Source organism: Nicotiana tomentosiformis, chromosome 1, assembly GCF_000390325.3.
Source record: "Nicotiana tomentosiformis chromosome 1, ASM39032v3, whole genome shotgun sequence".
NCBI classification, from domain to species: domain Eukaryota; kingdom Viridiplantae; phylum Streptophyta; class Magnoliopsida; order Solanales; family Solanaceae; genus Nicotiana; species Nicotiana tomentosiformis.
The window spans coordinates 26,702,336-26,729,280 of NC_090812.1; the positions used below are offsets into that span (position 1 = coordinate 26,702,336).

Below are 26,945 nucleotides of genomic sequence, written 5' to 3' on the forward strand. Positions count from 1 at the left end.
ACATAAATTGAAACGGAGGGAGTATGATTTTACCGTCAAATATATAAAAATTAACAAGTTGTTCAACTTAAAAAGAAAAAATAAATTTTGAAAATTAATCATCATAACTATTATCAATCTAAGTGTAACCTGGAAAAGAATTAGAGAATGTATTATTTGAAAGACCTAATAACCAAGAAAAAGGACACAAAGTGTAGCTTTGCTGGCTATTCGGATAGTGAGATGATTTTGGTGGGAAACAAGCTCTTATATTCCCGCCATTTGTAAAACGCATGAACCGAAACGACGTCGCAATTTATATCCACGCAGCAGCACTTCAATTGACAGCTCACTGCTCCTCCCTGACACATGTAAAAGTACCAATATACCCTTAACCGTTACATAATTCCAACTGGCAATCAGTGTAATTTCTTATAAATCCGAGACTCTTTTCATATCAGTGATGAATATAAATATCAAATTCCCAAAACCCCGTCGATTTTCAAATCAGTCATTCGCTCCCATTCTCTAAACCCCTTTCTTTCACTCAATTCTTCCTTAGAAATTCGCAGTTTTCATTTTTGGTTCATCAATTTTTTTCATTATTTTCCAATCGTTTCCTCGTGCTTAGATTTTCAACGTGTTTTTCACTGTTCCATCCGTTTTTCAGTGCTCATTTGAACACTTTTCGTGTTTATGAAATATAGTACTATTTCGAAACCCTTAATCTGCTCATTGCGCCGCGCACTACCCTCAGCTGTCGAGTTTTGAAACCCTAATATGGTTTTGTCTTCTTTGCTCTACCCGTAAGAGCTAACTATGTGAGATTTCCCCTCTTTATTTGCCTCTTTAATTTGAGCACGTTTCCTCTTTGCATGTGACTTCAGAAGTCCTAATTTGTTGTTAGAATCCCAGTTTTGTTACCGCGTCGGGCTTTTTCAGGGTTTGTGCTTTATCAAATGGAATATATCTGGAATCATTTGTCACCTTTTTAGTAGATTCGCCAACCCTAGTTTTGAGGTTGGAGTCTAAGTTTTTGAATATGATGTATTGTGTTTGAGTCGAGGGGAGCATTGGAGCAACTGTAAAGTTATCTCAGTGTTACTTATAGGTTACGGATCATCAGGCTAGGCTGCCGGCTAGGCTGCCTACATTATACCCCTCTGGGTGTGGCCCTTCTCTAGACCTAAATGTGGGATGCCTGCGGGGTGCCTTTTAGTCTAAATTTATGAATATTGGCGTTTTCTAGCGTTTGTTGATGTGTGAAATATGATGTATTGCGTGGGGCATTATTCTACTTTGTTTTTGAAGCTTGTGTTATAGAACCCTAAATTGGTTCTTGAATTGGAGGTTGTGTTTTTTGGGGTAGTCTTTTGTGTGAAATATAGTACTATATTGGTTAGACTTTTGTTATCTTTGTTTTTGAGAGCTTGTTATTTATTATGCAGTAGCTTTAGTGAACCTTATTTTGTCATACTTGGAGAATTTGGTGTTATTTTGCTTCTTTGAGTTTAAAGTGTCAGCTCTTGACCATTCAATGTTGCATTGTTTTACTTTGCGGGTACAGAATGCCCCAAGTTTATCGGAATAAGATAAAGCTTTTGTTCTTGTCCACGACATACCATGTTCAATTAAAGTTGGTAAATTTGTATAATGTGGAAATCTTCTGTAGGCTCTTAATATATTCGGTGTTTTTTTCAAGTTTTGCTATAATTCTGTTGAAAGTCCAATAATTTTCATGAGAACATGTATATTGAGTATCAACTTCACACACAAAAAAAAGTGTAAATTGTGTCTCAATAGTGTTATGAGTTGTTCATTGATTGTGGTGGGTCCTGTATTGTTTTAATCAGGAAGATGCATCAATCAGTTAAAATATGCTTTCTTGGAAATTAAATTTTTCTGAAAATCATGGATTATGGTGGCTATCATAGTAATTTCACGTTTTCCTTTCCCTATTTTAAATTTATTTCCAAGTTATTGTATATCCTTAAAGAGTCTCTTCATGTCTTGCCTTTTGAATTTCCCATAGCTCGAAGGGCTGTGCTTGGCAATTCATTAATTGACCTCATTTGTTGCACACCAAGAAATTTCATTAAATAATTTGTGCTTGGGTAAAAGAATCATCCTTAACAATGTAGAGGAGTGCATATTTTGTGAATTCTTTTGCACATTGGGGAGTATTATTTACTTGTTCTCTTTTATCTACAAAAAACTAAATGCTTTTTTTAATGGGCAACTCCGCAACTTATAACTGATTCAGTACTTATTGACAAAAATGGCGAGACACTGGGTTCTGGTGAGTGATACGTCTCATAGATATAACTATGAAAACAGTGTGAGATTGTCCATATGAGTTTCAAGTTTTTTGAAATTCTAAAGGAATGATGATTTAACAATGCTTATTCAGCAAACATATTTTAGATTTTTGAAACTGGAGTTGTTGGAATTTGTAGAGAGGATCTCTTAAGATTGCATTTGTTATATTCTCCTTCTTTCAGTAACTTGTGCACTTTTTGTGTTTTCTTTTCCAGATTAGTCTAGGAGTCATAGCCATACAATGGCAGAACAAAGACAAGGAAATGGTCCCCCTGCTAATGGGAATGCGGCAGGTGGAAATGCTTATACAATTGACTTGAACACTTTTAGTAGGCGACTGCAGGACTTATATTCACACTGGCGTGAACATAAAAATGAGTTTTGGGGCTCTTCTGATGTCCTTGCTATAGCTACTCCACCACCTTCAGAGGACTTGAGATACTTGAAATCCTCAGCTGTAAATATTTGGTTACTTGGATATGAGTTCCCTGAGACTATAATGGTCTTCGGAAACAAGCAGATACATTTTCTCTGTAGCCAAAAGAAAGCTTCATTGCTGAATGTTGTGAAATCGACTGCTAAAGAAGCTGTAGGCGTGGAAGTTGTCATGCATGTGAAGGCCAAAAGCGAGGATGGATCTACTCAAATGGACAACGTGCTCCATGCTATCCGTCAGCAGTCAATATCAGATGCTTATGATGCCCCTGTTATTGGATATATTGCACGAGAAGGCCCTGAAGGAAAGCTCTTGGAGACGTGGACTAAGAAGATAAAAGATTCTGGCCTTCAGCTTATTGATGTGTCGAATGGACTTTCTGACCTTTTCGCTGTGAAGGACCAAAATGAGCTAACAAACGTGAAGAAAGCTGCACATCTGACTGCTTCTGCTATGAAGAACTTTGTTGTTCCGAAGCTTGAGAAAGTAATTGATGAGGAGAAGAAAGTAACACATTCCTCATTAATGGATGACACAGAAAAGGCTATTCTGGACCCTGTTAAAGTCAAAGTGAAGCTGAAAGCTGAGAATGTTGATATTTGTTACCCTCCAATCTTTCAGAGTGGTGGTATTTTTGATCTTAGACCCAGTGCTACAAGCAATGATGATGGTTTGTATTATGATTCTGCCAGTGTCATCATATGTGCAATTGGTTCACGATACAGCAGCTATTGTTCGAATCTTGCTAGAACGTTTCTAATTGATTCCACTCAGATGCAGACTAAAGCTTATGAAGTACTTCTTAAAGCCCAGGAGGCAGCAATTGGTGCATTGAAAGCTGGTAACAAGGTTAGTGCTGTTTATCAAGCAGCTCTTGCTGTGGTTGACAGGGACACTCCTGAATTGGTGAACAACCTGACAAAATCTGCTGGGACAGGGATCGGTCTTGAGTTTCGGGAGTCGGGGTTGATCCTTAATGCTAAGAATGATAAACTGTTGAGACCGGGAATGGTTTTCAATGTGTCACTTGGTTTCCATAATTTGCAGAATGAGACCAAAAGTGAAAAGAGTCGGAATTTTTCACTTTTGCTAGCAGATACAGTGATTGTCACAAAGGATGGCCATGATGTGATCACCCATTTGAGCTCCAAAGCTTTGAAGGATGTGGCCTATTCCTTCAATGAAGATGAAGAAGAAGAGGAGCCGCAAGTGAAAGCCAAGTCCAATGGTAGGGAGACCATGCATGCCAAGGCAACACTTAGGTCTGACAACCATGAGATATCAAAAGAAGAGAAGAGGAGGCTGCACCAGGAAGAACTTGCCCGTCAGAAGAATGAAGAGACTGCTCGACGTCTTGCCGGTGCAGAAAACTTAACTGGGAATAGCAGGGGCACTGCTAGGACTTCAACTGATGTTGTTGCCTATAAGAGTATCAATGACCTGCCACCACCCAGAGAGATGGTTATTCAGGTTGACCAGAAGAATGAAGCCATCCTTCTACCAATATACGGTAATATGGTTCCTTTCCATGTGGCTACTGTTAAGACTGTTTCAAGCCAACAGGACACCAACCGTAACTGCTACATCCGAATCATATTTAATGTTCCTGGTGCCCCTTTCTCACCTACTGATGCGAATGCATCAAAGAATCAAGGTGCCATTTACCTAAAGGAAGTTTCATTTCGTTCCAAGGATCCTAGGCACATAAGTGAGGTGGTCCAGGTGATTAAAACACTTCGACGTAATGTTATGGCAAGGGAGTCAGAGAGAGCTGAAAGAGCAACTTTAGTGACTCAGGAAAAGCTTGTCCTTGCAGGGAATAAATTCAAGCCAGTTAGGCTGCCTGACTTATGGATTCGTCCCTCATTTGGTGGTCGTGCACGAAAGCTTACTGGTACACTGGAAGCTCATGCCAATGGTTTCCGGTATTCAACCACAAGACAAGATGAACGTGTTGACATCATGTATGGTAATATCAAGCATACCTTCTTCCAGCCAGCAGAGAAGGAGATGATTACCCTTCTTCACTTTCATCTGCACAACCACATCATGGTGGGGAACAAGAAGACCAAGGATGTTCAGTTCTATGTTGAGGTAATGGATGTGGTCCAAACGCTTGGAGGTGGAAAGAGGTCTGCATATGATCCAGATGAGATTGAGGAAGAACAGAGGGAAAGAGATCGGAAGAACAAAATCAACATGGACTTCCAGAATTTTGTGAACCGAGTGAATGATATTTGGAGCCAGCCTCAGTTTAAGGGACTCGACCTGGAATTTGATCAACCTCTGAGAGAACTTGGGTTCCATGGGGTGCCCTATAAATCATCCGCTTTCATTGTACCAGCCTCCAGCTGTTTGGTTGAGCTGGTAGAGACCCCATTCCTTGTGATAACCCTAAGTGAGATTGAGATTGTTAACTTGGAAAGAGTTGGATTTGGTCAGAAGAACTGTGATATGGCTATTGTTTTTAAGGACTTCAAGCGTGACGTCATGCGGATAGATTCAATCCCTATTTCATCCCTTGATGGCATCAAGGAATGGCTCGACACAACTGACATCAAGTATTATGAGAGCAAGGTGAATCTGAATTGGCGTCAAGTGTTGAAGACCATAACTGATGAGCCACAGAGGTTTATTGATGATGGTGGCTGGGAATTTTTAAACTTGGAAGGTACTGACTCATCATCTGGAGATTCAGAATCAGACCAAGGTTATGAACCTTCAGATGCTGAACCTGAGTCAGATTCTGATGATGATGAGTCTGATAGTGAATCTCTGGTGGAGTCTGAAGATGATGAGGAGGAAGATGAAGATGAAGAGTCAGAGGAGGAAAAAGGTAAAACATGGGAAGAGCTGGAGAAAGAAGCAAGCTATGCAGATAGGGAGAATGGGAATGAATCAGATAGCGAGGATGAGAAGAGGAAGAGGAAGAAGAATTTTGGCAAGTCACGAGTTGGTCCCAGTTCTGCTGCCAGCAAGCGAATGAAGTTCAGGTAGATGTGTTAGAATGCCGTTTCTTTATTAGGTTCCTTCAGGATGCGCAGAATCAAGCTGCCTAGAAATAGTTGTCTTAACGTATTCTGGATCTTAGAATTGCTTTCATTTTGTTTCTTCTTTCGCTGTTTTTGGTTCCAAGTAGGTGGTAATTTTGATCTTGTAAAATAGTAGCGTCAAATCTGTGGAAACATATTTCTAATGCTTTTATCTGTTGTCTTTGAGAAACCTGCAGATTGTTTGTCTGAAAGTTGCATATATTTGGCAAATTGTCTTGGGACGAATTTTAAACATGTCAGATTAGAAATGCTAGCTGTATATGCCTTAGCTTGGCCTTTTCATTTTATTCTTTTTAGTATGCGATTCTACTGATTTTGTTAATATTTTTGTAGCAATAAGACAATCTGCTAGATCATACGCTCCACATCCGAGCACAGAAAATTGCTCCCAAGAGACACGGCAGGCATATTGATCATGAGTAGAATCTTATAAATAAATAACAATGGGATAAGTGATGATTTTCATTCCATTGTTAACATTGACAGGCATGCCTCTGTTCAAGGTACTTCCTATAATTCTACAGGATTTCAACATCAAAGCTGCATCAAATGTTGGTTCTCATAACGTGTTCCAGCCTAAGTTGTCTGAAAATCAGAAGTCGCCTCTCTCAATTGGTTATCCACGGGAAAGGAAAAAAAGCAAAAAACAAAAAAAGATGCATATGATTTCGAATACATCTTCCCATTTTTGCACTGTTGCCCCTAGTTCTTCAAGTAGCTTAACTGAAAGTAGAACTAAAGGGGCAATAAAACACGTAAGTAAACACCATATTTCTAATTTTGCCTTATGAAATCAAGCGGTAGGATGTTGCGCAACATAGTACTGTGGTGGTAAATTGCGAATGGCTGTTCGAATTCGGACAGACAAATTGCCAAAAGTGTCAGCCACATACATTCATCAACTGGTACCAGTTTCAGATCATTTCACAAAAGATTTAAGCCATGCAGTCACATTCTCACTTCAAGCTGTAGTAGCCTAGTGCCTACCTATGACACATCTGTATCCAAATATTTACAAGCTTCTGGTATATGCGATAATGCTAAATACTCCCAGGTATTTCTGTAACACTAAACGATAGGTAGAACACGACCTTCTGAACTATAAGAGACGAGCATTTATCCTACTTGTCCTTGAAAATGTAGTTGAATAACAACTGCCTAAGTTCTGAAGAATGAGAAGACAACGTCAATAGATGAGCTGAAACTTAACCCAACTTAAGTTGCACAATCTTATGTTACACCAATAAACTACTTAGCAAACACAGAAAAAGAGAGCACCACTATACTACAAGAAAGACCCAAGTCTAAACTCAGTTGTCTCATAAATATTTTACAGCTGCTTATCATGACCTTATGTAGCCTAAACAAATGGCCTAGAACGGAATAGCAGGCTACCACTGTCACTCTTTACCTAAACCTGGGTCTTTTGGATATGTTGCTAGCGAGATTTCTTCTCTCTGGAGGACGACCTTTCCCAAAAGCCTTCATATTCCTTCTCTTCCTATCATCGTCACTGTCTGATTCCGCTCCTTTCTCTCTGTCGGCATTGCTTGCTTCTCTTTCTAATTCTTCCCATGTTTTTCCTTCTTCTTCGGAGTATTCCTCTGAGTCCTCTCCTTCATCATCTTCTGACTCCACTACTGATTCGCTTTCATCATCTTCCTCGTCTGACGAGACAGGCTCTACATCTGAAGGTTCATATCCTTGATCAGACTCCTGTGAGTGGTCGGATTCCGAATCAGTACCTTCTAAATTCAAAAATTCCCATCCACCATTCTCTATGAATTCTTCTGGATCATCAGTAATTGTTTTCAGTATCTGACGCCAGTTCAGATTCAGCCTGCTCTCGTAGTACTTAAGGTCAGTTGTATCAAGCCACTCCTTGATACCATCAAGGGAAGTTGAAGGAATAGAATCAATTCGCATAACATCTCTTTTGAAATCCTTGAATACAATTGTCATGTCAAAATTTTTCTGCCCAAGCCCAACTCTCTCTAGGTTGACTATCTCAATCTCATTGAGAGTGATCACAACAAAAGGTGTCTCTACGAGCTCAACAAGGCAGCTAGATGTTGGGACTATAAAAGCTGTTGACTTGTGGGGTACCCCGTGGAACCCAAGCTCTCTCAACGGCTGATCAAACTCCAAATCAAGCCCTTTAAAGTGAGGCTGGCCCCAGAGGTCATTCACCTTGTTCACAAATGTTTGGAATTCCATGTTGATCTTATTTTTCCGATCCCTTTCACGTTGTTCCTCCTCGATCTCATCAGGATCATAAGCAGATCTTTTTCCACCTCCAATTGTCTGCACAACATCCATCACTTCAACATAGAACTGCACGTCCTTGGTTTTCTTGTTTCCCACCATTATGTGATTACGCAGGTGAAAGTGGAGGACGGTAATCATTTCCTTTTCTGCTGGCTGGAAGAATGCATGTTTGATGTTACCATACATAACATCCACTTTCTCATCTGACCTTGAAGTTCCATAGCGGAATCCATTTGTATGAGCCTCTAGAGTACCAGGAAGCTTTCTCCCACGACCACCAAATACTGGACGAATCCACAGATCTGACAATTTTATTGGCTTAAATTTGGCTCCAGCAACTTGAAGTTTCTCCTGTGTTACTAAAGTTGCTCTCTCAGCTCTCTCTGATTCTCTAGAGACAACCTGCCTGCGAAGGGATCTTATTTGTTGAACCACTTCAGTGATGTGCCTTGGGTCCTTTGAACGAAATGAAACTTCTTTAACATATATTGACCCCTGGAACTTTAGACTATTTGTGTCATGAGGAGTGAATGGAGTGCCAGGAACATTGAACATTATTCGGATATAGCAGGTACGGTTAGTATCTTGTTGACTAGATACACTTTTCACAGTGGAGACATGGAATGGTATCATGGTTCCATGAATAGGTAAAAGAATAGCCTCATTCTTCTGGTCAACCTGAATCATCAAATCTCTTGGAGGTGGCAGATCATTAACGTTCTTATATGCAACCAGTTCACCAGTGGCTTTCACAGCTCCACGGCTATCTGACCCCCCAGAACTTCCTCCTGTGAGCCTCCGTGCAGTTTCTTCGTTCTTTTGGCGGGCCAATTCTGCCTGGTGTTGCCGCCTTAGTTCCTCCCTTGATGTCTCATGGTTAACTGACCTAAGCATAGCCTTGGATGAGAGTCCATCGGCGGCTACAGGCTTAGCTTTGACCTTCGCCTGCACCTCCTCTTCTTCATCCTCCTCATTGAATGAGTAAGCCACATCCTTTACAGCTTTAGAACTCATAGAAGTCACCACTTCTGGAGCATTTTGACCAATAACAACTGTATCAGCAAGCAAGACACAAAATTTTTCAGTTTTTGGGTTTTTAGACTCTGTTTGCAAATTTTGAAACCCAAGAGACACGTTAAAAACCATGCCAGATTTCAGCATTCTATCATTCTTGCCGTTAAGGTTTAACCCTGATTCACGGAACTCAAGCCCAATTCCAGTTCCTGCAGATTTCGTCAAGTTTGCAACCAATTCAGGTGCCTCCTTTTCGACTACACTGAGTGCTGCTAGGTAGGAATCACCAGCCTTGTTTCCTGGTTTCAGAGCTCCAATTGCAGCATCATGGGCCTTCAGGAGGACTTCATAAGCCTTGCTTTGCAATGGATTGGCATCAATTAGAAAGGTCCGAGCAACATTGGAGCAGTAACTATTATATCGAGAACCAATTGCGCAGATAATCACACTAGTCGAATCATAGTAAAGATTCTGCTCATTGCTTGACGCACTTGGTCTCAGATCAAACTCTCCTCCACTCTGAAAAATCGGAGGGTAACAGATGTCAACATTATCTGCCTTTAACTTCACTTTAATTTTTGCAGGTTCAAGTATGACCTTTTCAGTGTCATCCATTAGTGAAGAATGTGTCACCTTCTTCTCCTCATCGATAACCCTTTCCAACTTTGGGACTACAAAGTGCTTCATCACGGATGAAGTCAGATAAGCAGCTTTCTTCACATTCATAATTTCAGCAGTGTCCTTGACAGCAAACAGATCAGAGAATCCATTAGTTACATCACTGAGCTGAAATTGTGTATTCTTTAGCTTCTCAGTCCAGGTTTCTAAAAGAATCCCTTCAGGAGCTTCTCTTGCAATGTGTCCAACAACAGGCATATCATCACCATTTAACACTGACTGATCTTGTATAGCTTGAAATATTGCATCCATTGCACCAGTTCCGTCATCTTTTTTAGCCCTTACGTGCATAACAACATCCACTCCTACAACGTCCTTAGAGGTTTTCTTGACAGCTTCAAGTAAGGAGGCCTTCTTTTGGCTACAAAGGAAATGGATCTGCTTCTTCATGAAAACCATGATAGTATCAGGAAATTCATACCCGACCAACCACATATTCAAAGCTGATGACTTCAGATACCGCAGATCCTCAGATGGAGGAGGAGTTCCTATGGCAAGAACTTCAGAAGCTCCCCAAAGTTCATCATTGTGTTCAGTCCAGTGGGAGTATAACATTTTCAATCTTTTACCGAAGTTCTCCAGATTGATGGCATAAGCATTGGCTGATCCGGATGCTTTGTCATTAGAAACCTTGACATTACCATTCCGGCTATCAGCCATCGAATAGGATGAATATAGGTCCTTAAACCCTCAATAAAGTGCAGAGCCAAGCAAGATGATCAGGAGAACCTGTGAAAAAGCTATCAGAAAGTTATACTTGTATCCCACCAGAGAATGCGAAGAATTTAAGATAAACAATTGTATGAAGTTAAAAAATTAGCGGGATAACTGTATGCTAAAAAAGCAAGAAGAAACTGGACACAGTTTATGGATTTGCTGGCCAGGAAAGGGAAATCACTTGCTTCACATGTGTCCTTTCAGTTGAATCAATTTAACTACTCCAACAGATATGAACTTAGGAAAGTAAAAAAGGAAGCTACTGCATTTGAAAATCCTAATGATTCCACCCAAAACTTTCTGACCATTTTCTCAGTCATAAAAACAAGTAGATTTCATCCTCTCGTTCTTGTTTTCCTATGGCTATGGTTCAGTTCAAACCCAATACTAACATATTCTGAGATAAAAATTGACAAACGCCAACTTTTACAGCGACACCACCTGAACTAAGCCTTAACAACATTTTCAAGATTCACAAAAAAAGGTGTACAAGATTACGCTAGAGTTCTTTTTTCTCTCCCAAGCAAACACTTTAATTTTCATAGATAGGATTTCTAATAAATCTAATAAAAAATATAGTTGTAAATAAAAAGAACAATCTCCGAGCTGAAAAACGTTAAAACTAACTAACATGAGTCTTCAAAAGTTGAACTTCCAAAATCCAAAAGAGCTAAAGGTGTTCAATTTATCAGAAATTAACTCACATACAGTAACTATCTGAAATTTATAAATTAAAAATAAAAAAAAAATCAATAAAGAGAAATTAGCACCAGAAAGTAGAAACTCACATAGCGAGTGATTGAGTCTGCGTTTCAGGAATGAAGGTTTCTCCGATCCCCTAATTTCCTGATCGTATAACAAACAGCTCAAAATTTCAGAAACTATTTTCAAATTCTACGTTTGAATCACAAAACAACAAAAAATCAATTAAAAACAAAAAAGGAAGGGAAAATGATGAATTAGCTTACATGATTAAAGCTTTTGCGATGATCAGTATAGATCTGATGCGTTTATAATGGATAAAGAAGATCATCAATGGAGCTCCGAAGGAAGAAGATATAGTAAATACTCCTATGTTTTGTCTGATTTAAGATGGGGACTCAGCTCAGGGTTCGTTGCGTTTATATACGCTGTGCATAATGACTTCCCTTATCCTTCCACTTTCAACATATTACGCAGTTATACGGATCCCTATTAACCCATATACCCGTCGTCTTGTCATTTCATATCTACCCAATTTGTATTTGTTTGGTTTCCATTCAGTGTCTCATTCTAGTATTGGACCTGACTAATTTCGAATTCGTAAATATACCCATATATTTTCGAAAATGATCTAAAAATACCATTCGTTATACTATTGGACTATATATACTTTTCCCGTCATATTTTGAAACAAATATAACCTTATTTTGGATAGAGTGCCACGTGTCACCACCAGATGAAAACGACCCATTTCTTTTTTTTGTACCCGATCCATTTTAAAAAACCCACCACCCGACCCGTTTTTAAAAACTATTTTTTTTTTGTAAAAACTAAAAAAAAAAGAATTTACAAAATATATATTTTTAAGTCTTATCAGTTTTTTTAAAGTATTCTTTTTGTAAAAATTGAAAGAAAAAAAAATTAAAAATCTGAAGAAAAAAAAAAAGACTCTCCTAAAGCAGTGGACTACATATGCATTAGTTTTTAAAAAATAAAAATATTTTGCAAAATCTTTTTTTTTTTCCAGTTTTTACAAAAAAAAAAATACTTTAAAATTGAAAAAACTAAAAAATATATATTTTGAAAATTCCTTTTTTTCAGTTTTTACAGAATATATATTTTTCAGTTCTTAAAGCATTTTTTTTTTAAAAAAAATCCAGTTTTTACAAAAAACATACTTTAAAAAAAATTGAAAAGACTTAAAAATGTATATTTTGCAAATTCCTTTTTTTTTCCAGTTTTTACAACAAAAAAAAATCTGTTTTCACAAAATATATGCTTTAAAAAAACTAAATTTTAAAACGGGTCGGGTGATGGGTTTTTTTAAAACGAATTGGGTAAAAAAAATGGTCGTTTTCGTCTGGTGCTGACACGTGGCACTACATCCAAAATAAGGGTATATTTGTTCCAAAGTATGACGGGAAGGGTATATATAGCCCAATAGTATAGCGAGAGGTATTTTTAGATAATTTTCGAAAGTACAGAGGTATATTTGGCCCTTTGCCGATTCGGATTTGTGCCGAAAAGTTTCATTTAAGGGATAAAGCGCTATATGAGTTCATGATAAAGGCGACTTCGTACCCAACAACTTGAATTCGGGAACTGATTAAGGACGAAGGAATCGTCGCAACCCTTGTTGGTTACTACTTTCACTTCGTAGTAGGATGTGGTTTGGTTATTGTAGGATACTCATTTCGATATTAAATTATTTATTTATTGTTTGGTTATTGGTATTAGTTATATTAATATTAACTAGTGAATCTATGATGAAAAATATCATTAAAATCATATTTTAGTTACATACGTATTCCATATCATCTAAATTTCTAAAAATATTAAACCCCAATTCAAGAATGATATAAAAAATAAAATATACAAAAGTTTATAAAAAATAAAATATATATAAAAGTTCATATGATCGCATGTCTCAAGACCTCCAATTGGTGATGTCAAGGTGGTATTCTTTGACCAACTTTATTGTTGGTATATTTTTCGATAAGCTTTGAAATAAATAATTCTCAAAGTTGACTGTTCTTTCTCAAATATTTAAATGCATAATATCTAGCACAAAATCTTCATAATCATATAATACACGTGTACGTAATATGCATTTCTTATGCTTTTCAAAAGACATGTCCAACCTCACAAAATTGCTCGTTAAACTTGAGTAACTCATCGAATTTGAAGTCATTTTATTCGACTTGGTATATCTTGCAACACAACTAATGCCTAGTAGTATAATTAATTTGTTTCCAATATCATTCTCATAATCTTATTTTAACAATTACTGTTAGTACTTTCTGTCAGCACATATATCGGGACTTAAACTAAATTAGTTAATTTTCTTTTCAAGAATAACAATTGTAAAATAATAAAAAAATATAGTAATTCCCAAAGTAAAAATGAGTATACGTTCCGTTGAAATATAGCCAATACAAAAGACTCAATATATTCTTAATGAAAGCGAGAATTGAAGAAGCAATATGAATGGCTAGATGATAAGGGAAGAAACTTGCACGTAGAGCTATTGCAATTGTAAGAATTTTTTATTCTTTATAAATATGGATTATCATGAACGATTGTAACGGTCCAAAAATACGGAATATGAAAGGTTGAAACCATAACAACCATTCTATTTACATTTATAGATAATCAAGTAAAAAATATTTGCTTACGGATTTTTTATATATAATATTTACATCTATAAATAATCAGCTAAAGAATTTTAAAGAAATGTGAATTCTTTAGTTTTACTACTTTTCACTAAAATAGGCACTTACAAAACTTCAGAAACCGATTGCACCGGATAGAAAAAGTAAAAAAGCACATGTAATTACTCTTTTACGTTACTACACAATTACAATTCTTTTTTGCTACTCCCTTCCCATAGAGATATTCAAAAGGAATTACCGAATTATTTACCACAAACTATAAAGTCAATTATTTGATGCTGCTCCATTTCTCATCTAAAGGTTTTATATTGACAAAATTTTCATCCAAGCAATCTGCAGATCGTATCATTGTCCAATTATGTAGTAATTTTCTTGCAATATAACAATCAAAAATTAATCAACAGAAAGAAAGATAAAAATAAAGTGTTGTTGAAGCTCTTAATTCTTTCAATAAACTTCAAGGAATATGTGGGGAAAAAAAAAACTTGTGAGAAGTGAGAATCAAAAATCAGAGTAGAAGAATAGTAAAGAAGTCGATTTAACGGTGTATATTTATGAATCTATTTCAATATGGTCCATGAAACTGATATATTTTAAAAAACAAATAGTGACATACCTGGTATTCTTCTACCAATTTCTGGCTAGCCATAATCCCTATTTCTCCATTTTTATTTTCACTCACAGGGAGGGCAGTAAAACAAAGAAAGCGTGAAGCTACTACTTTCAAATTCAAATTCAATTGAGGAAATCAAACATGAATAAAAACTTTGCACAATCTATAATCTCATACGATATCAAGTAAAGCAAACAAAGTTACAAAATATTATAGGATTAGAATTGGATATCTGGAGAGCAAAATACCTCTATTGGAACACTCCTCGAGCATTGGAATTATTTTTGAGTTATGGGTAAAAAAACTAAAGCATAGAAAGAAAACAGGGAGATTTAAAGGAAATAAATAAATAGCAATAATGATGATGTTTAAGTGGAGGAAAAATTGTAACGGAAAAAAGGAATAGAAAACGATCTAGGAAAGAGATGAATAGTATATTAATGATGAAATAAATAAACAAGGCATGCTTAATTGTTAGCAAAATTTAAATGCAAAAATAAGGAAATAGGTATAAAATCTAAGAAAAAAGATAAATGTGATATTTGGCCAAAGAAACATGCCACGTCATCTTTTATTATTCCAACTTTATTATATATATAGATATAGATATAGATTTTATACCAAACAATTGATATTATCTCATATAAGAGATGAAATTCCAAAATTATATTGTCCTGGAATGATCTTATTTTGAACCAAAAGATCTTAATAGTTCTCCGTATGACACATTTACTGCACCTAATTGAGCTCACTTTGTTAGTCTTAAATGCGGATAAAGGAAAAAGGTTGACAACTTAGGTAAAATTAGTCAATTCTAGAGGCGATTAAATGAAGCCACGTGGATAGTAAATTTTTTAATTGAACTTCAACTTGCTTTGACATATTAAGTATCTTTATTTCTTTTAACAATAAAGTTACATAATTAAAAACCACATGAAATGACAAGAAAATATTTGCCAAACAATGTCGTTAAATTTTGTTTAACTTCCTGAATAGCACTAACAATGTAATATAAAATGGACCTATTGTCTGGAATTCTGTTGTCAACTTGAAGACCTTTTCCATTCCATTAATAGACTAATATAATTATTGATTATTCTATTTGTTAGATATGCATGATAATGCCGGCGACAACACATAGGGAGTTAGTACGTTATTGTAACAAAAACAAATTTAAAAGCAGTTATCGTAATAAATAGCCAAGTTTTAGAGTTTATTAGTAAGTCTTAACTTAACTTATGTGCTAGTTTGGATGCATTCACGATCCTCACTATATCTTAATTTCGATAAGATATTATAAAACTTGACAGGGTTTTTTAATCTTAATATTTTTACTAAGATCTAACGCATCCACATATACACTAATATTGTTTGCACTTCCTAGTGATATGGTACTTAAATTTAAAAATAAATCTCTGTTTTTTTTTTTCCACCAAAATTCTTGGACTATTATTCTCGTAAAATATATGCATAGTATGATCTAAATTAAAGATGATGCGGGAATAATAAACGGCGTCTATAGTTTCTAAAGAATCAATATACTAATAAAAGAAATAGTTTCATTTGAATTGGTTTAAGTACTTTCAGGTTTCTTTTTGAAAAAAAAATTAATGAGTAATAATCTTTCTGAAACGAACATTTTATTCGACATGAAAAAAAATACTTATAAATGTTTTAACACAATCTCTTTCGCTTTCAACTTTTTTCAAGATATAAATTGATCTTCCCCTCCCTCCCTCCCCCAAAAAAGATAACATAATGGTTATATAATTAATCGACTTGCAACAGTTCCAGTTGGCATCGACATCCATTTGTAATTTTTAGTACCATGATATTTGTATTGTCCCTTTAGAGTAAATGAGGTTTGTCTCAAAATCTAACACTAACCTTTTCCCGGGGAAATAAGGAGATTAGTTAAGTAAGGATAAACATAAAGGAAAAAAATTAGAAAAAAAGGAAACAATAAATAGGGTGCGGAAGTGTAAATTTCAATTCCAAAAAACGCAGCGTTAAGCTTCTCACTTTAATACCGAGGTTATATATTACAATTTCAACACTTTGCACCAATCTGAAAAACTCCACCGTCTTCAAATTCCAGTTTCCACCTTTTCGCTCCTCGCGCTTCCTGTTCTTATCTTTACACTTTGGTGAATTTTCCCCTTTGGACCGTTGTTTCTTGTGAGTTTTCTTCTTCTCATCTTGTGTTTCTCTATTAATCTTTGCTGGCATGCTAGGGCTTTGCTCCACATAAAGTTTAATATGTCCACCGTCTTTGTTTTTTTTAGGTGTTTGAGGAAATTCTTGAATGAATCAGGCTTTTTTTCTAGATTTCTACTATTGTTTTGGGTTTAATTTCTTGCTTCGCCGATGGACTGGAATTAATGTGAGTGTTTATTATACTTAAGTGTTAATTTTGCCAATATTGAGCCTTATTCTGCCAAAAACTTTGTTATAATGGAATTAAAATGATAAATCCAGCATTACCGGTCGTGGAATAGTTGGGGAAACCTATGAGGAGTAAGTAGTGTGCTGCTGTCAACTTATGAGATTTTTCTTAGTAGACTCCATAATTACCTTGATGTGAAGAAACATACCATTAGTGACGACTTCTATTCAGACTTGGGTTGTATATTGTTAATGACCAATCCTTAGCTATTCAGGTAACCTATGTGCTCATTATTCCCTTATTTTCTCTTGAATTACCTGCTTTCTTCTACTGTGACTGCTGAATCGAAACATATTCTGTCACATATGAAAATATTAGTTTGACTCACTTATGTAACCTACGTGCTGATAGAACCCTTGGTTGGCAGTAGCTTAATTAACATTAAAGTACAAGAACTTGTGATCCAAATATTTAGACAAGAGCTTTAAGTAGGTTTTATTTAATAGAGCCAAAGGCTGATTAGAACTTTAGGCAGGATTTGTCTAATAGAGAAAGGAAAATTTAGGAAAAGTGTGAATGATGACTTTTTTTCATAATGCCAGTAGGGAAAAGAAAAGAAGAAAAAGTTTCCACCAATGCAATAACCAGCAAGGCCCTCATTATAGAACGTACACCATTTTCTCTCAACACTCCATCAACATGATTTCTACAATCTTACCTTACCAGTAATGTTTCAAATGTGTTCATGCTTCGCCACTGCACTTAATTTTTTGATTTTTACACAGTATTTTTGTTGCATTCTGCATATTTTTAGCACTCTCCATTTGTTTTTCGGTTTCTGCATTATATTTTTTGATGGGTCTTGAAAAGCTGGCTGCAATAGTGAAGACAATATACGCTTCCTTGGAAATGTGCTGCAACAGAAGAGCACCAAATTTGCAAGAATATTGACGTCAAGTTGTCTGACTAGCTCATTTGAGGTTCTATTAGTGGATCTGTAGATTGAGACATCTTGCTCTTCCAGTAAAGGAATAAAGTACACGTAGAATCACTTGGAATCCTAGATTAATATTGAGTGGTTGGCTATTAAATAGGTCCATTGGACGCCAGCTACTATTGTTGTTATGCGCTTACATAATTCATGGCAGCGTGGCTCCAAGCTTGGCACAATCCTAGGAAATGCTCCAATGTTGCTAGTTTTTAGCGTTACTTGTTTTATTATAAAAGCTAAAATAACCTATAAATTTTACTTACAACTCACTTTTACTGTACAACCTCGTCTAATTGACTGTGATCCAGGGAGTTTAATCATGACAAAACTTTTTGCAGCTTTGTTTGGCTGATTTCAATTAAACATGGATGTAAAAACTGAGGTCCTTTACTCTTCCTTTTCGTTTTAAATCTTCTGAAGCATCAAATAAACTCAATCAACTGTGAGTGTTTATCATACTTTAGTGTTAAATTTGCCAATATTGAGCCTTGTTCTACCACAAAACTTTGTTATAATGGAATTTCCCATGATAAATCCATCATTTTCTCGCAACAATGCTAGCTCATTGACTTGGCAACAACCGTTTGTTTTTCCTCCACGCCTTTATTTGAAAAGATATGTAAATACTTCCTACATATCTTCTTAAGAATGATAGGAGCACCTCAAATTCAATGACTCTAAACTCTTTTTTTTGTTTTACTTTGGAGGGCAGGAGATTTTGGAAGCTATTTGTTTGGCATGAGTCAAGTTGTTGCAAAATAGTCTGTTGAAGCTAATAATGCAACTATTATCAAGAACCACTCTTTGCATGGATGATAGAGTTTCTTTTCATTGGTAGCTTTCTTGAACTTTTCTTAGTGGTTCCTTTACGCAAGGTATATTCTTATCTTTGCTGAACTCATTTGCATAACAAATTTTCAGGTGAACTCATTTAAACTTGAATATCTCTCCCTGATCCCATTGTGAAATTAAAGCTCATTGGGCCTGTGTTGGCACGGGCTGCACCCATCTAGTACTAACATAAGCGTTGTCTTGTCATTTCCCAACAATTCAAAGCCTCTGAGGTAAAACAATCGCGCCTCTAACTTGGGCCTGATATTATTTCTAAGGTATATGTCTTTGTTGTTGTTGATCAAATTATTACGAGTAATAAATTCAGATCCTTCATTTCAAACAATTCAATGTTCTTGAGCCGAGGGTCTATCGAAAACCTCTCTTCCTTCATAACGTAGGGGTAAGGTATGCGTACACATTACCCTCCCTAGACTTCACGTGTGGGATTTCACTGGGTTTGTTGTTGCATTTCAAACAAAAAAGGAAAGTTTAGAAATTTGAAGTTTAAAAAGGATGGTTAGCTTTAGGCCATAGTATGGCTTCAACTTTTTGATGCAATATATAATTGCACATGTCGCTAATAGCTTGAACCCGCAACCCGCCCCGTATAAGGTATAACCGCACGCCCTAATTTCCTTATCTCAATCCAATTTCAAGGAACCCTAACTATAATTTATTGGGTTAGAAGAATTTAATGGCTCTTGGATTAGAGTCCTTATACCTTAGTTGTTACCCACTTGAATCCTTCTTGTAATTGTCAATTGTTCTTACCCATATCGGATACAGTTCAATGTCAACACATCCTACTCCACAGCTTGCATATAGTTCCCAAAAGTCCTTGAGTGAAATCCAACAGGTCGAGTTAGATTCTTTTTAGTCCTTCGTTTCGGTGTGTATTTGGTCCTACAATGATGTAGTCCAAGTTCTTAAATATGATGGCGTTAAATATTCATAAATTCAAATGCATACTTTGGTAATGTTTTAGCAAGTCTGTTTATTTTAATTTGTTTATCCCAGTTCTGTTGAAACTAAAAGAAAAGGTTTCAAGTTTCTGTGTTTCACGAGTTACTGAATGATTAAGTTGGAAAAGATCTATGGTTGTTTAAACTGTGGGCAAGTTGGCTTCACATGCTGTTAAATTCTTTGTGGGTTATTGTTGAAATTTCCATGTGGCAATGTGAACTGTAGGCATTTTATTCAAGATGGTAGTTTGATCTTTGACATAGGCACGAGCTTGTTTCCGTAGAAAAATTAGTGCACAAGAAGGATGGTGAAATTGTGGGACACACATGGAATATATGTTCATAACTTGTACTGATAGGAATGATCAAACGATCTAACAAGACGGGATCCCTAATATAATAGTGTATATGATTTGTTATCGATTAAATTAGTGATTTTTCCAAAAACTATATAACCTTAACTATTATTTAACTATATTTCAAGTATTTCGATAGTTCAGAACTTGTACTGATAGGAATGATCAAACGATCTAATAAGATGGGATCCCTAATATAATAGTGTATATGTTTTGATATCGATTAAATTAGTCAGATAAAGGTCATCGTTGCATACAATATTTCGATAACTTTAACTATTATTAATTATATTTCAAGTATTTCGACAGTTCATAAGTACTAACAAGACAGGATCACTAATATAATAGTTAGCTTTTTCTACAATTTAGTTATTAATAATTTCCCTCAATTGGTGGTTACACGTTGGTCACATAGAATATTTTTTTTTTTCGAGATTCAAACTTCCTAATTTTGATTGTACATTTGGACATAGAATCTTTTAATTTGTCGAAATAAAATTTACATATTTGAAAATTATACAATACTACAAAGTTACGATAAATTATGTACAACTAGTAAATAATTTCGTATAAATTAATTTTGCGCGATTAAAATATATAAATTATTTAGCAAAAAATCAACATGCTAATAATTAATTTAGAAATAATTACTATATTGTATGAGAAAGAAACATTTGCAAATAGCAACTTTTCAATTACGTGTCACCGGTATGGAGAATAAAGGGGACAAGAAGCATATAATGGAGAATAAAGGGGTTATCTTATTATATTACTTATATTATTACTATTACAATTACAATTAATAGTGCTTTAGGAAGGAATTGCGTATCGTCTCTTCTAGGTCATCTTCCTCAAAGTTCCCCAACTTTTTTCAAGCTCTTACAGATGCTCAAAATTCCCCTACTTCTTTCAAGCTCTTACAGATCGTCATGCACGCTTCGTTCACGCCCCTTCATTCTTCCCTCATAAGAGAAAAAGAAAGCCATTCAACGCAAAGTTCCATCTACATCGCTGTTGGGTCTATAAGAAGTCCAAACTTAGAACATGACCCCTTGAATTCTTGGTTTCTCTGACACACAAAGCAGCAAATATGAGACAAAAATACTACAATATTGAAGGTATGCCATTTTCCATAACTTAAATCTGTTTAATTTTTTATTTTGAGAAATCAAAATCTCAAATTTTCTCCCAAATTTGTCGTTGGACTCCGGTCAAAGTGTCCGAAGTCGGTTGACCGAATCCGGGACGTATCCCGTCCCCGTCGCGTATCGGGACGGGGACGGCACCAAAATCGTCCGTGCAACTTAGGACTGGAGTCCCACAAGTGGAGTCTGGATATGTTGCAAAGTAAAAATAAATTAAATACATTTTGAGGAAAAAGAACAGAGAGAAGTCTAATTTAAGTCATTCTCATGCGCATATGCAAGTGGAAAACATACCATTTGCCAGCTTGAGGTGTTTACGGGACACAACCGCGCCAAACAGAAGTGTCTATTTGATCATTAGCTAAGTTATCTGGCAAACAAAAGTTTCTACATGATCATTAGCTAAGTTTGTATGTCTAGCTGACAAATTGTGCCACGTTTGAGGGGCTATATAGTAATTTAGCCAAAAAAGAAAAATTGCTGGTAGGGTGTTATTATTTTTAGACCAGATTTTTTTTTGTTTTGAACATTCTAGTAATTTAGCCAAATAAGTTAGCCTTTATTGGTATCAGGTATTAAATGCTATATTAGATGTTCTCTTATATGCTATGGTGTCCATGGACTTTTATGGTTTGTAACTTGCATAATGGGTGAGATTTATTTGCAACATCTATTTCTTGTCATGTGTTTTATGAACTTATGAGCGAAATTTTGCTTGTTATCAGTACTTGGGAAGAGTTCTCTGATGGCAAATGAAGAAGTCATCGCTGTTAAAGATGCTATCCACAAGCTGCAACTCTGTCTTCTTGAAGGCATTAAAGATGAAAACCAACTCTTTGCTGCTGGGTCTTTGCTGTCCCGGAGGGATTATCAGGATGTAGTAACTGAACGCTCAATAGTAAACATGTGCGGTTATCCTCTTTGCAGCAACTCTCTGCCTTCTGAAAGGCCTAGCAAGGGACATTACCGGATATCATTGAAGGAGCATAAAGTTTATGATCTTCACGAAACATACACGTACTGTTCAACAAACTGTGTTGTCAACAGTGGAGCATTTGCTCGTAGCTTGCAAGATGAGAGAAGCACTACTTTAAATACCGCAAAACTTAATGAAGTCCTGAAGCTATTTGTGGGATTGCATTTGCATTCCATAGAGGATGTGAAGGAAAATGGAGATCTAGGATTATCCAAGTTGAAGATTCAGGAAAAACTGGATGTAAAGGGTGGTGAAGTTTCAATGGAAGAGTGGATGGGTCCATCTGACGCAATTGAAGGCTATGTTCCACAGAGAGATCGAAGTGTGAAGCCAGCACTGCTGAACAACATTAAGAAAGGTACGAGAACTTCAATGATCTAAACGTGCATATGTGGTAGTTAACAGAGAAAAGAACCTACAAACTTATGCTTGTTGTAGTCACTACATTTGAAATCTAGAAAAAACTTAAATGATCTGAATGTGCATATGTAGTTAACAGAGAAAAGAACCTGCATGCTTATGCTTGCTGGAGTCACTTCATTTGAAATCTTAGAATAAGAGACTTCATATTCTAGTTAATCAATGTATGCCTTTGTTGATCAAGACAAATACTTGTAATTTGTCAGGATTCAAGAATAAGCAGACCAAACTCCAAAATGAGAAAAACATGATACTAAACGAGATGGACTTTTCCAGCACTATAATAACTCAAGATGGGTATAGCAGTTCAAAGTTACCAGTTTCTGTCAATGTTGTCTCAAGTAAAAAGGTTAAAGAAGCACAAACAAAAACAAGCTATGAAGGTAGGGATGCTGATGTTTCTATATTGGGGAAGCAAGTTGATGCCTTGCAGTTGCATTCTGGAGAAGAAACAGAAAAAACAGATTCGAATGATAGAAGTTATAAGGTCGATAAATTTGACAACGGAGAAGTGTCTTCTGGTCCTTGCCAACATGATGTCAAGAACATAAGTCTTGAGGTACTAGATATGTCTGATGCCGGAAGAGAACATGCATCAGATGGTGCACGTGAAAAACAATCGCTCAGATCTTCTCTAAAATCCTCAAATTACACGAAAATGACTCGTTCAGTTACTTGGGCTGATGAAAATATTGATAATGGCACTGTAAAGAAAATGGAGTGTTCATCCGAAATATCAGAAGAAGCGGATCAAGCTTATAGGGGATCAGGCCCTACAGACATGGAAGAGGTTGATGATTCATATCGATTTGAATCTGCAGAAGCATGTGCAGCAGCACTAAAACAAGCAGCAAAGGCTGTTGCCTCAGGTTCTGATGTCCCTGATGCTGGTATGACAATTTCATTAGACTCTCCATATTTGTAATATTAATAGAGATTGTATGAGTAAGTCATACACTCTTTGGATCTAATAGCTTTTGAGTTCTGCTGTGCATGTGACTTTTAGTGTCCAATGCCGGGATTATAATATTGCCACCTCCACAAGAAGTGGATAAAGCAATACTTCAGGAGAACGATGAGGTGCTTGATACAAAACCAGCTCCTTTAAAATGGCCAAGAAAACAAGGGGTGCCAAATTATGATGTTTTTGAATCAGAGGACTCTTGGTATGATAGTCCACCAGAGGGGTTTAATTTGAATGTAAGTTGCTCATCAAACCTTCTACACTTCTGAAACTTGCTACCAATGTTTATTGTGTTTGTTCTCTCTTCATTCCTTCCCCCTACCCTCACCCCCCACCCACCCCCCCCAAAAAAATCCGTTTTCTCCTTTTTCCCTTTTTAATCTTTTTGGGTTTCTCTGTATGTGTTTCTAATTTTCTTCAGCTGTCACCTTTCGCTACAATGTTTAATTCACTCTTCACATGGATATCATCATCGTCCTTGTCATTTATATATGGCAACGATGAAAGCTCTAATGAGGAGTATTTGTCTATCAATGGAAGAGAATATCCTCGCAAAATTGTGTTATCTGATGGCCGGTCAACTGAGATCAAGCAGACTCTTGCTCGCTGTCTCGCTCGAGCATTACCGGAATTGGTTGCTGACCTTAGGCTGCCTGTACCAATATCAGTTTTAGAGCAAGGAGTGGTATGTTTACACTTTCAGATAGTAACCTTCCCCTTCCCAAGCCATTTTAGCAGAATTATGGAAGTAGTCAATTCAATGACTTTTGCATGCTGTAAGGAGACTTTAAGTGTTCTTTTTTGGGTGAAGTTAGGACCCAATTTAGTTTTTTGATCTGGTTTGGTATTGGGAAGCAATATTAATCTCATTGTTTTGTTTGTTAGGACTTCATTTGTTAGTAGGGGATACTTTACATATGCATTATGTATGTTGACTATTTGCAGTGTGCATTGCATGAAGTTGTAGAATGCAGGAAGCTTTTAAAGGATTGTCTAGGGTACTTGAAAGTTCAAATTTTATGGCTCTCTTTTTCACTCACCCAGACACATCAACATTATGTGACGGGGTTGGGGAGGGAGTCAGTACAAGAATCACCCAGTCATTATGATGGAAAGATTTTCCGGAGCAGTATGTAATTGGCCGGCAATGGTAATGGGACAGAATCTTGTTTCTATGAACAAATTAATGGGAAAGTTGGCTATGGCTTGCTGAAACTAAGCTTGTGTGATTTGGTATTCTCATTAGCGCCATCATACTTTTAATAATGTTTGATGTTTATTTTCAAAGCTATAGGAGGTTCTTTGATGCGTGTAGAGGGTTAGCTACTCACATTTTCCCGTTGGCTGTGAATCTGTGATGGCGTAGTTGGGTAGATGATGGGTATTAGTGGTTTAATAATATCATTGCATGTCACGATTAATGTTTTAATCATCACATGTGAGGATAACTCTTCTTCGTTTGACATGTGCAGGTTCTCTTGATAGATACAATGTCTTTTGTGGATCCACTCCCTGCATTCAGAATAAAGCAGTGGCAACTAATTGTTCTTCTGTTTCTTGATGCTCTTTCCATATGTAGGATACCTGTACTGACTCCATATATGACAGGGAGAAGGACTTTGCTTCCAAAGGTAGAATTCTGGGATTATACCCTTTTATATTCTCATGTTCTGTTTCATATGTAGTATATTTGTTTTGATCGATAATGTTAGTTTGGCATCTTCCAAAGCTGTATTCTGGCTTCTCTCACGCGATTTTGTTCTCCTTTTCGCACTCTTTAACTTTTTTTCTCTGGTATTCCCCTTCCCCAGGTCTAGTTGTTTCTTCCTAATCTTCACTAGGTTTGCCACCTTCCAGAATGGCATAAAAGGACTTAAATGCCTATGTTGTAATGGTGGCAGCTATCACCAAGTTGAACTTGAATATTTCAGAAAATGATCCTGAGTACTGCTTCTGTACTTAGTAGTAGAGTATTTACTTACCTTGTTAGGAGTAAACAATGACTGCTTATGTTGTACGAAAACTAAAATCATAGGAAAGTAGCTTTTCTTGTACATTGTTGCACTCAAGTATTTTCAATCTTTTCAGAGTTTCCGGCATGAGATGTTAGTAGTTTCTTGACTTTGTGAGTACGGGTTGGACTGAGTTTCTTTTGTTCCCTTTGGCTTAAACAGGTGCTTGATGGTGCTCAGATAAGCGCAGTGGAATATGAGATCATGAAAGATCTAATCATTCCACTAGGTCGAGTGCCTCAGTTTTCAATGCAAAGTGGAGGCTAATTTGATAAGTATATAACTGCTTTGCAGACTCCCTCCTCTAAACTTTCATGAGAGAAAGTAGTTCTGGAAAGTGTGCACAAAGGTCATAGGAGTAATTATATTTGGTGGTTGCAACTTCTGTTCTTATCTGTTTATGTTTTATAGAGATGCTATGTCGTCAAGACACTGATGTACTTTGATGATTCATTATTGACGAGATTCTCTTTGATATCATTCTTCTGCGGACTAATAACATTTTTGGTTTGAGGTGTAAAGAGGGGTTGAATGAGTGGAAACACAGAGAGTGGTAAGCGTCATTTTCCTCACGTGGTGAGAAATAAAAGAGGACTGAAGGAGAAGTGACACTGGGTGCCATTCCCCCCAGTTTTTCAAAACCATCTAGAAGCCGAGAAAGTGTTATCAATTTTTCTTCCTTTCTAACTGTATTAAATGATTGGAAGTAAATCTTCTTATACTTTATCTAAGCAAAGTAAGTGAACAATTTTCTCTTTACCTTCTCCTTGTCCTTCCTGTAACCAAACACGCTTACTAGCTGTGGTAAATAATAAATATACATCGGAAGGTGTTTTTTGTTCTGGTTTTGCCGCTGTCATTTAATATTTGGAGTAGTTTCTTTAAATGGTTTTAATACCTTGTGTAGGTTCTCAAGTAGGATTGATGCTTGGTCAGAATACCTAGAAGGGTACAATCCTAATGCCTTAAAGTTGGAGTTCAGTTGTTTCACTGATGTTTCAGTTCTTGAGAAGGTCAGGAATGTGTGAGTGGGAAGGCGAAGGAATAGGTCGAACTTATACGAGATGCAACCAGAAATACTGCTTCACTCCATGTTTACTGCGAATTAGACAATTTAACTTTCATAGTTATAAATTAAAGTATGAATACATTTCATTTAGTTATGGTTAAATAGTAAATGTATATTTGTAAGATACATAATTTGTTGTTTTTCTTTATGAAACCAACTTTACCCTTGTACCGTTTTATTAGGCTGTGAAGCACAATTGAATAGGACTAAATTGCCTGATGGCATGACAAAGTGGACTAGTTGACATATGTCACATACCTAAAATTGTTAATCAATTAACAATTTAGACTGTGTAATCATTTCTTGAACGTGGATAATTCAGACAAGCCAGCTAAGTATTGCTGTTTTGATTAGAGCAGAAATATATTAATGCAATCAT

The 26,945-nt window shown here is 36.3% G+C and overlaps 3 protein-coding genes across 16 annotated transcripts; 2 read left to right on the top strand and 1 right to left on the bottom strand.

Annotated features, from left to right (window-relative positions):
• Positions 1-476: 476 nt before the first annotated feature.
• On the top strand, positions 477-6,055 carry LOC104119402 (FACT complex subunit SPT16-like). Its single transcript, XM_009630890.4, has 2 exons — positions 477-800; positions 2,514-6,055. The coding sequence occupies exon 2, from the start codon at positions 2,540-2,542 to the stop codon at positions 5,729-5,731; it is 3,192 nt and encodes a 1,063-aa protein (XP_009629185.1). The 5' UTR covers positions 477-800; positions 2,514-2,539; the 3' UTR covers positions 5,732-6,055.
• A 924-nt stretch (positions 6,056-6,979) lies between these two features.
• On the bottom strand, positions 6,980-11,588 carry LOC104119403 (FACT complex subunit SPT16-like). 2 transcript variants are annotated; one of them, XM_009630891.4, is made up of 3 exons: positions 11,433-11,588; positions 11,253-11,310; positions 6,980-10,476 (listed from the first exon to the last, which is right to left on the bottom strand). In XM_009630891.4, the coding sequence occupies exon 3, from the start codon at positions 10,405-10,407 to the stop codon at positions 7,195-7,197; it is 3,213 nt and encodes a 1,070-aa protein (XP_009629186.1). In that variant the 5' UTR covers positions 10,408-10,476; positions 11,253-11,310; positions 11,433-11,588; the 3' UTR covers positions 6,980-7,194. The 2 variants fall into 2 exon arrangements, with proteins under 2 accessions (XP_009629186.1, XP_009629187.1); XM_009630892.4 differs by having other exon boundaries at positions 6,980-10,487.
• Positions 11,589-16,455: 4,867 nt separating this feature from the next.
• On the top strand, positions 16,456-26,744 carry LOC104119405 (putative RNA polymerase II subunit B1 CTD phosphatase RPAP2 homolog). Of its 13 annotated transcripts, none has more exons than XM_009630898.4 (12): positions 16,462-16,629; positions 16,737-16,834; positions 18,541-18,662; positions 18,750-18,892; positions 20,904-21,098; positions 21,851-22,459; positions 22,728-23,411; positions 23,528-23,721; positions 23,907-24,170; positions 24,958-25,116; positions 25,660-25,772; positions 26,405-26,744. In XM_009630898.4, the coding sequence occupies exons 5-11, from the start codon at positions 21,071-21,073 to the stop codon at positions 25,762-25,764; spliced, it is 2,043 nt and encodes a 680-aa protein (XP_009629193.1). In that variant the 5' UTR covers positions 16,462-16,629; positions 16,737-16,834; positions 18,541-18,662; positions 18,750-18,892; positions 20,904-21,070; the 3' UTR covers positions 25,765-25,772; positions 26,405-26,744. The 13 variants fall into 13 exon arrangements, with proteins under 13 accessions (XP_033508226.1, XP_009629199.1, XP_009629193.1 ...); XM_009630894.4 differs by lacking the exon at positions 26,405-26,744 and adding an exon at positions 16,930-17,111 and having other exon boundaries at positions 25,660-26,339; XM_009630893.4 differs by lacking the exon at positions 26,405-26,744 and having other exon boundaries at positions 25,660-26,339.
• Positions 26,745-26,945: the final 201 nt, after the last annotated feature.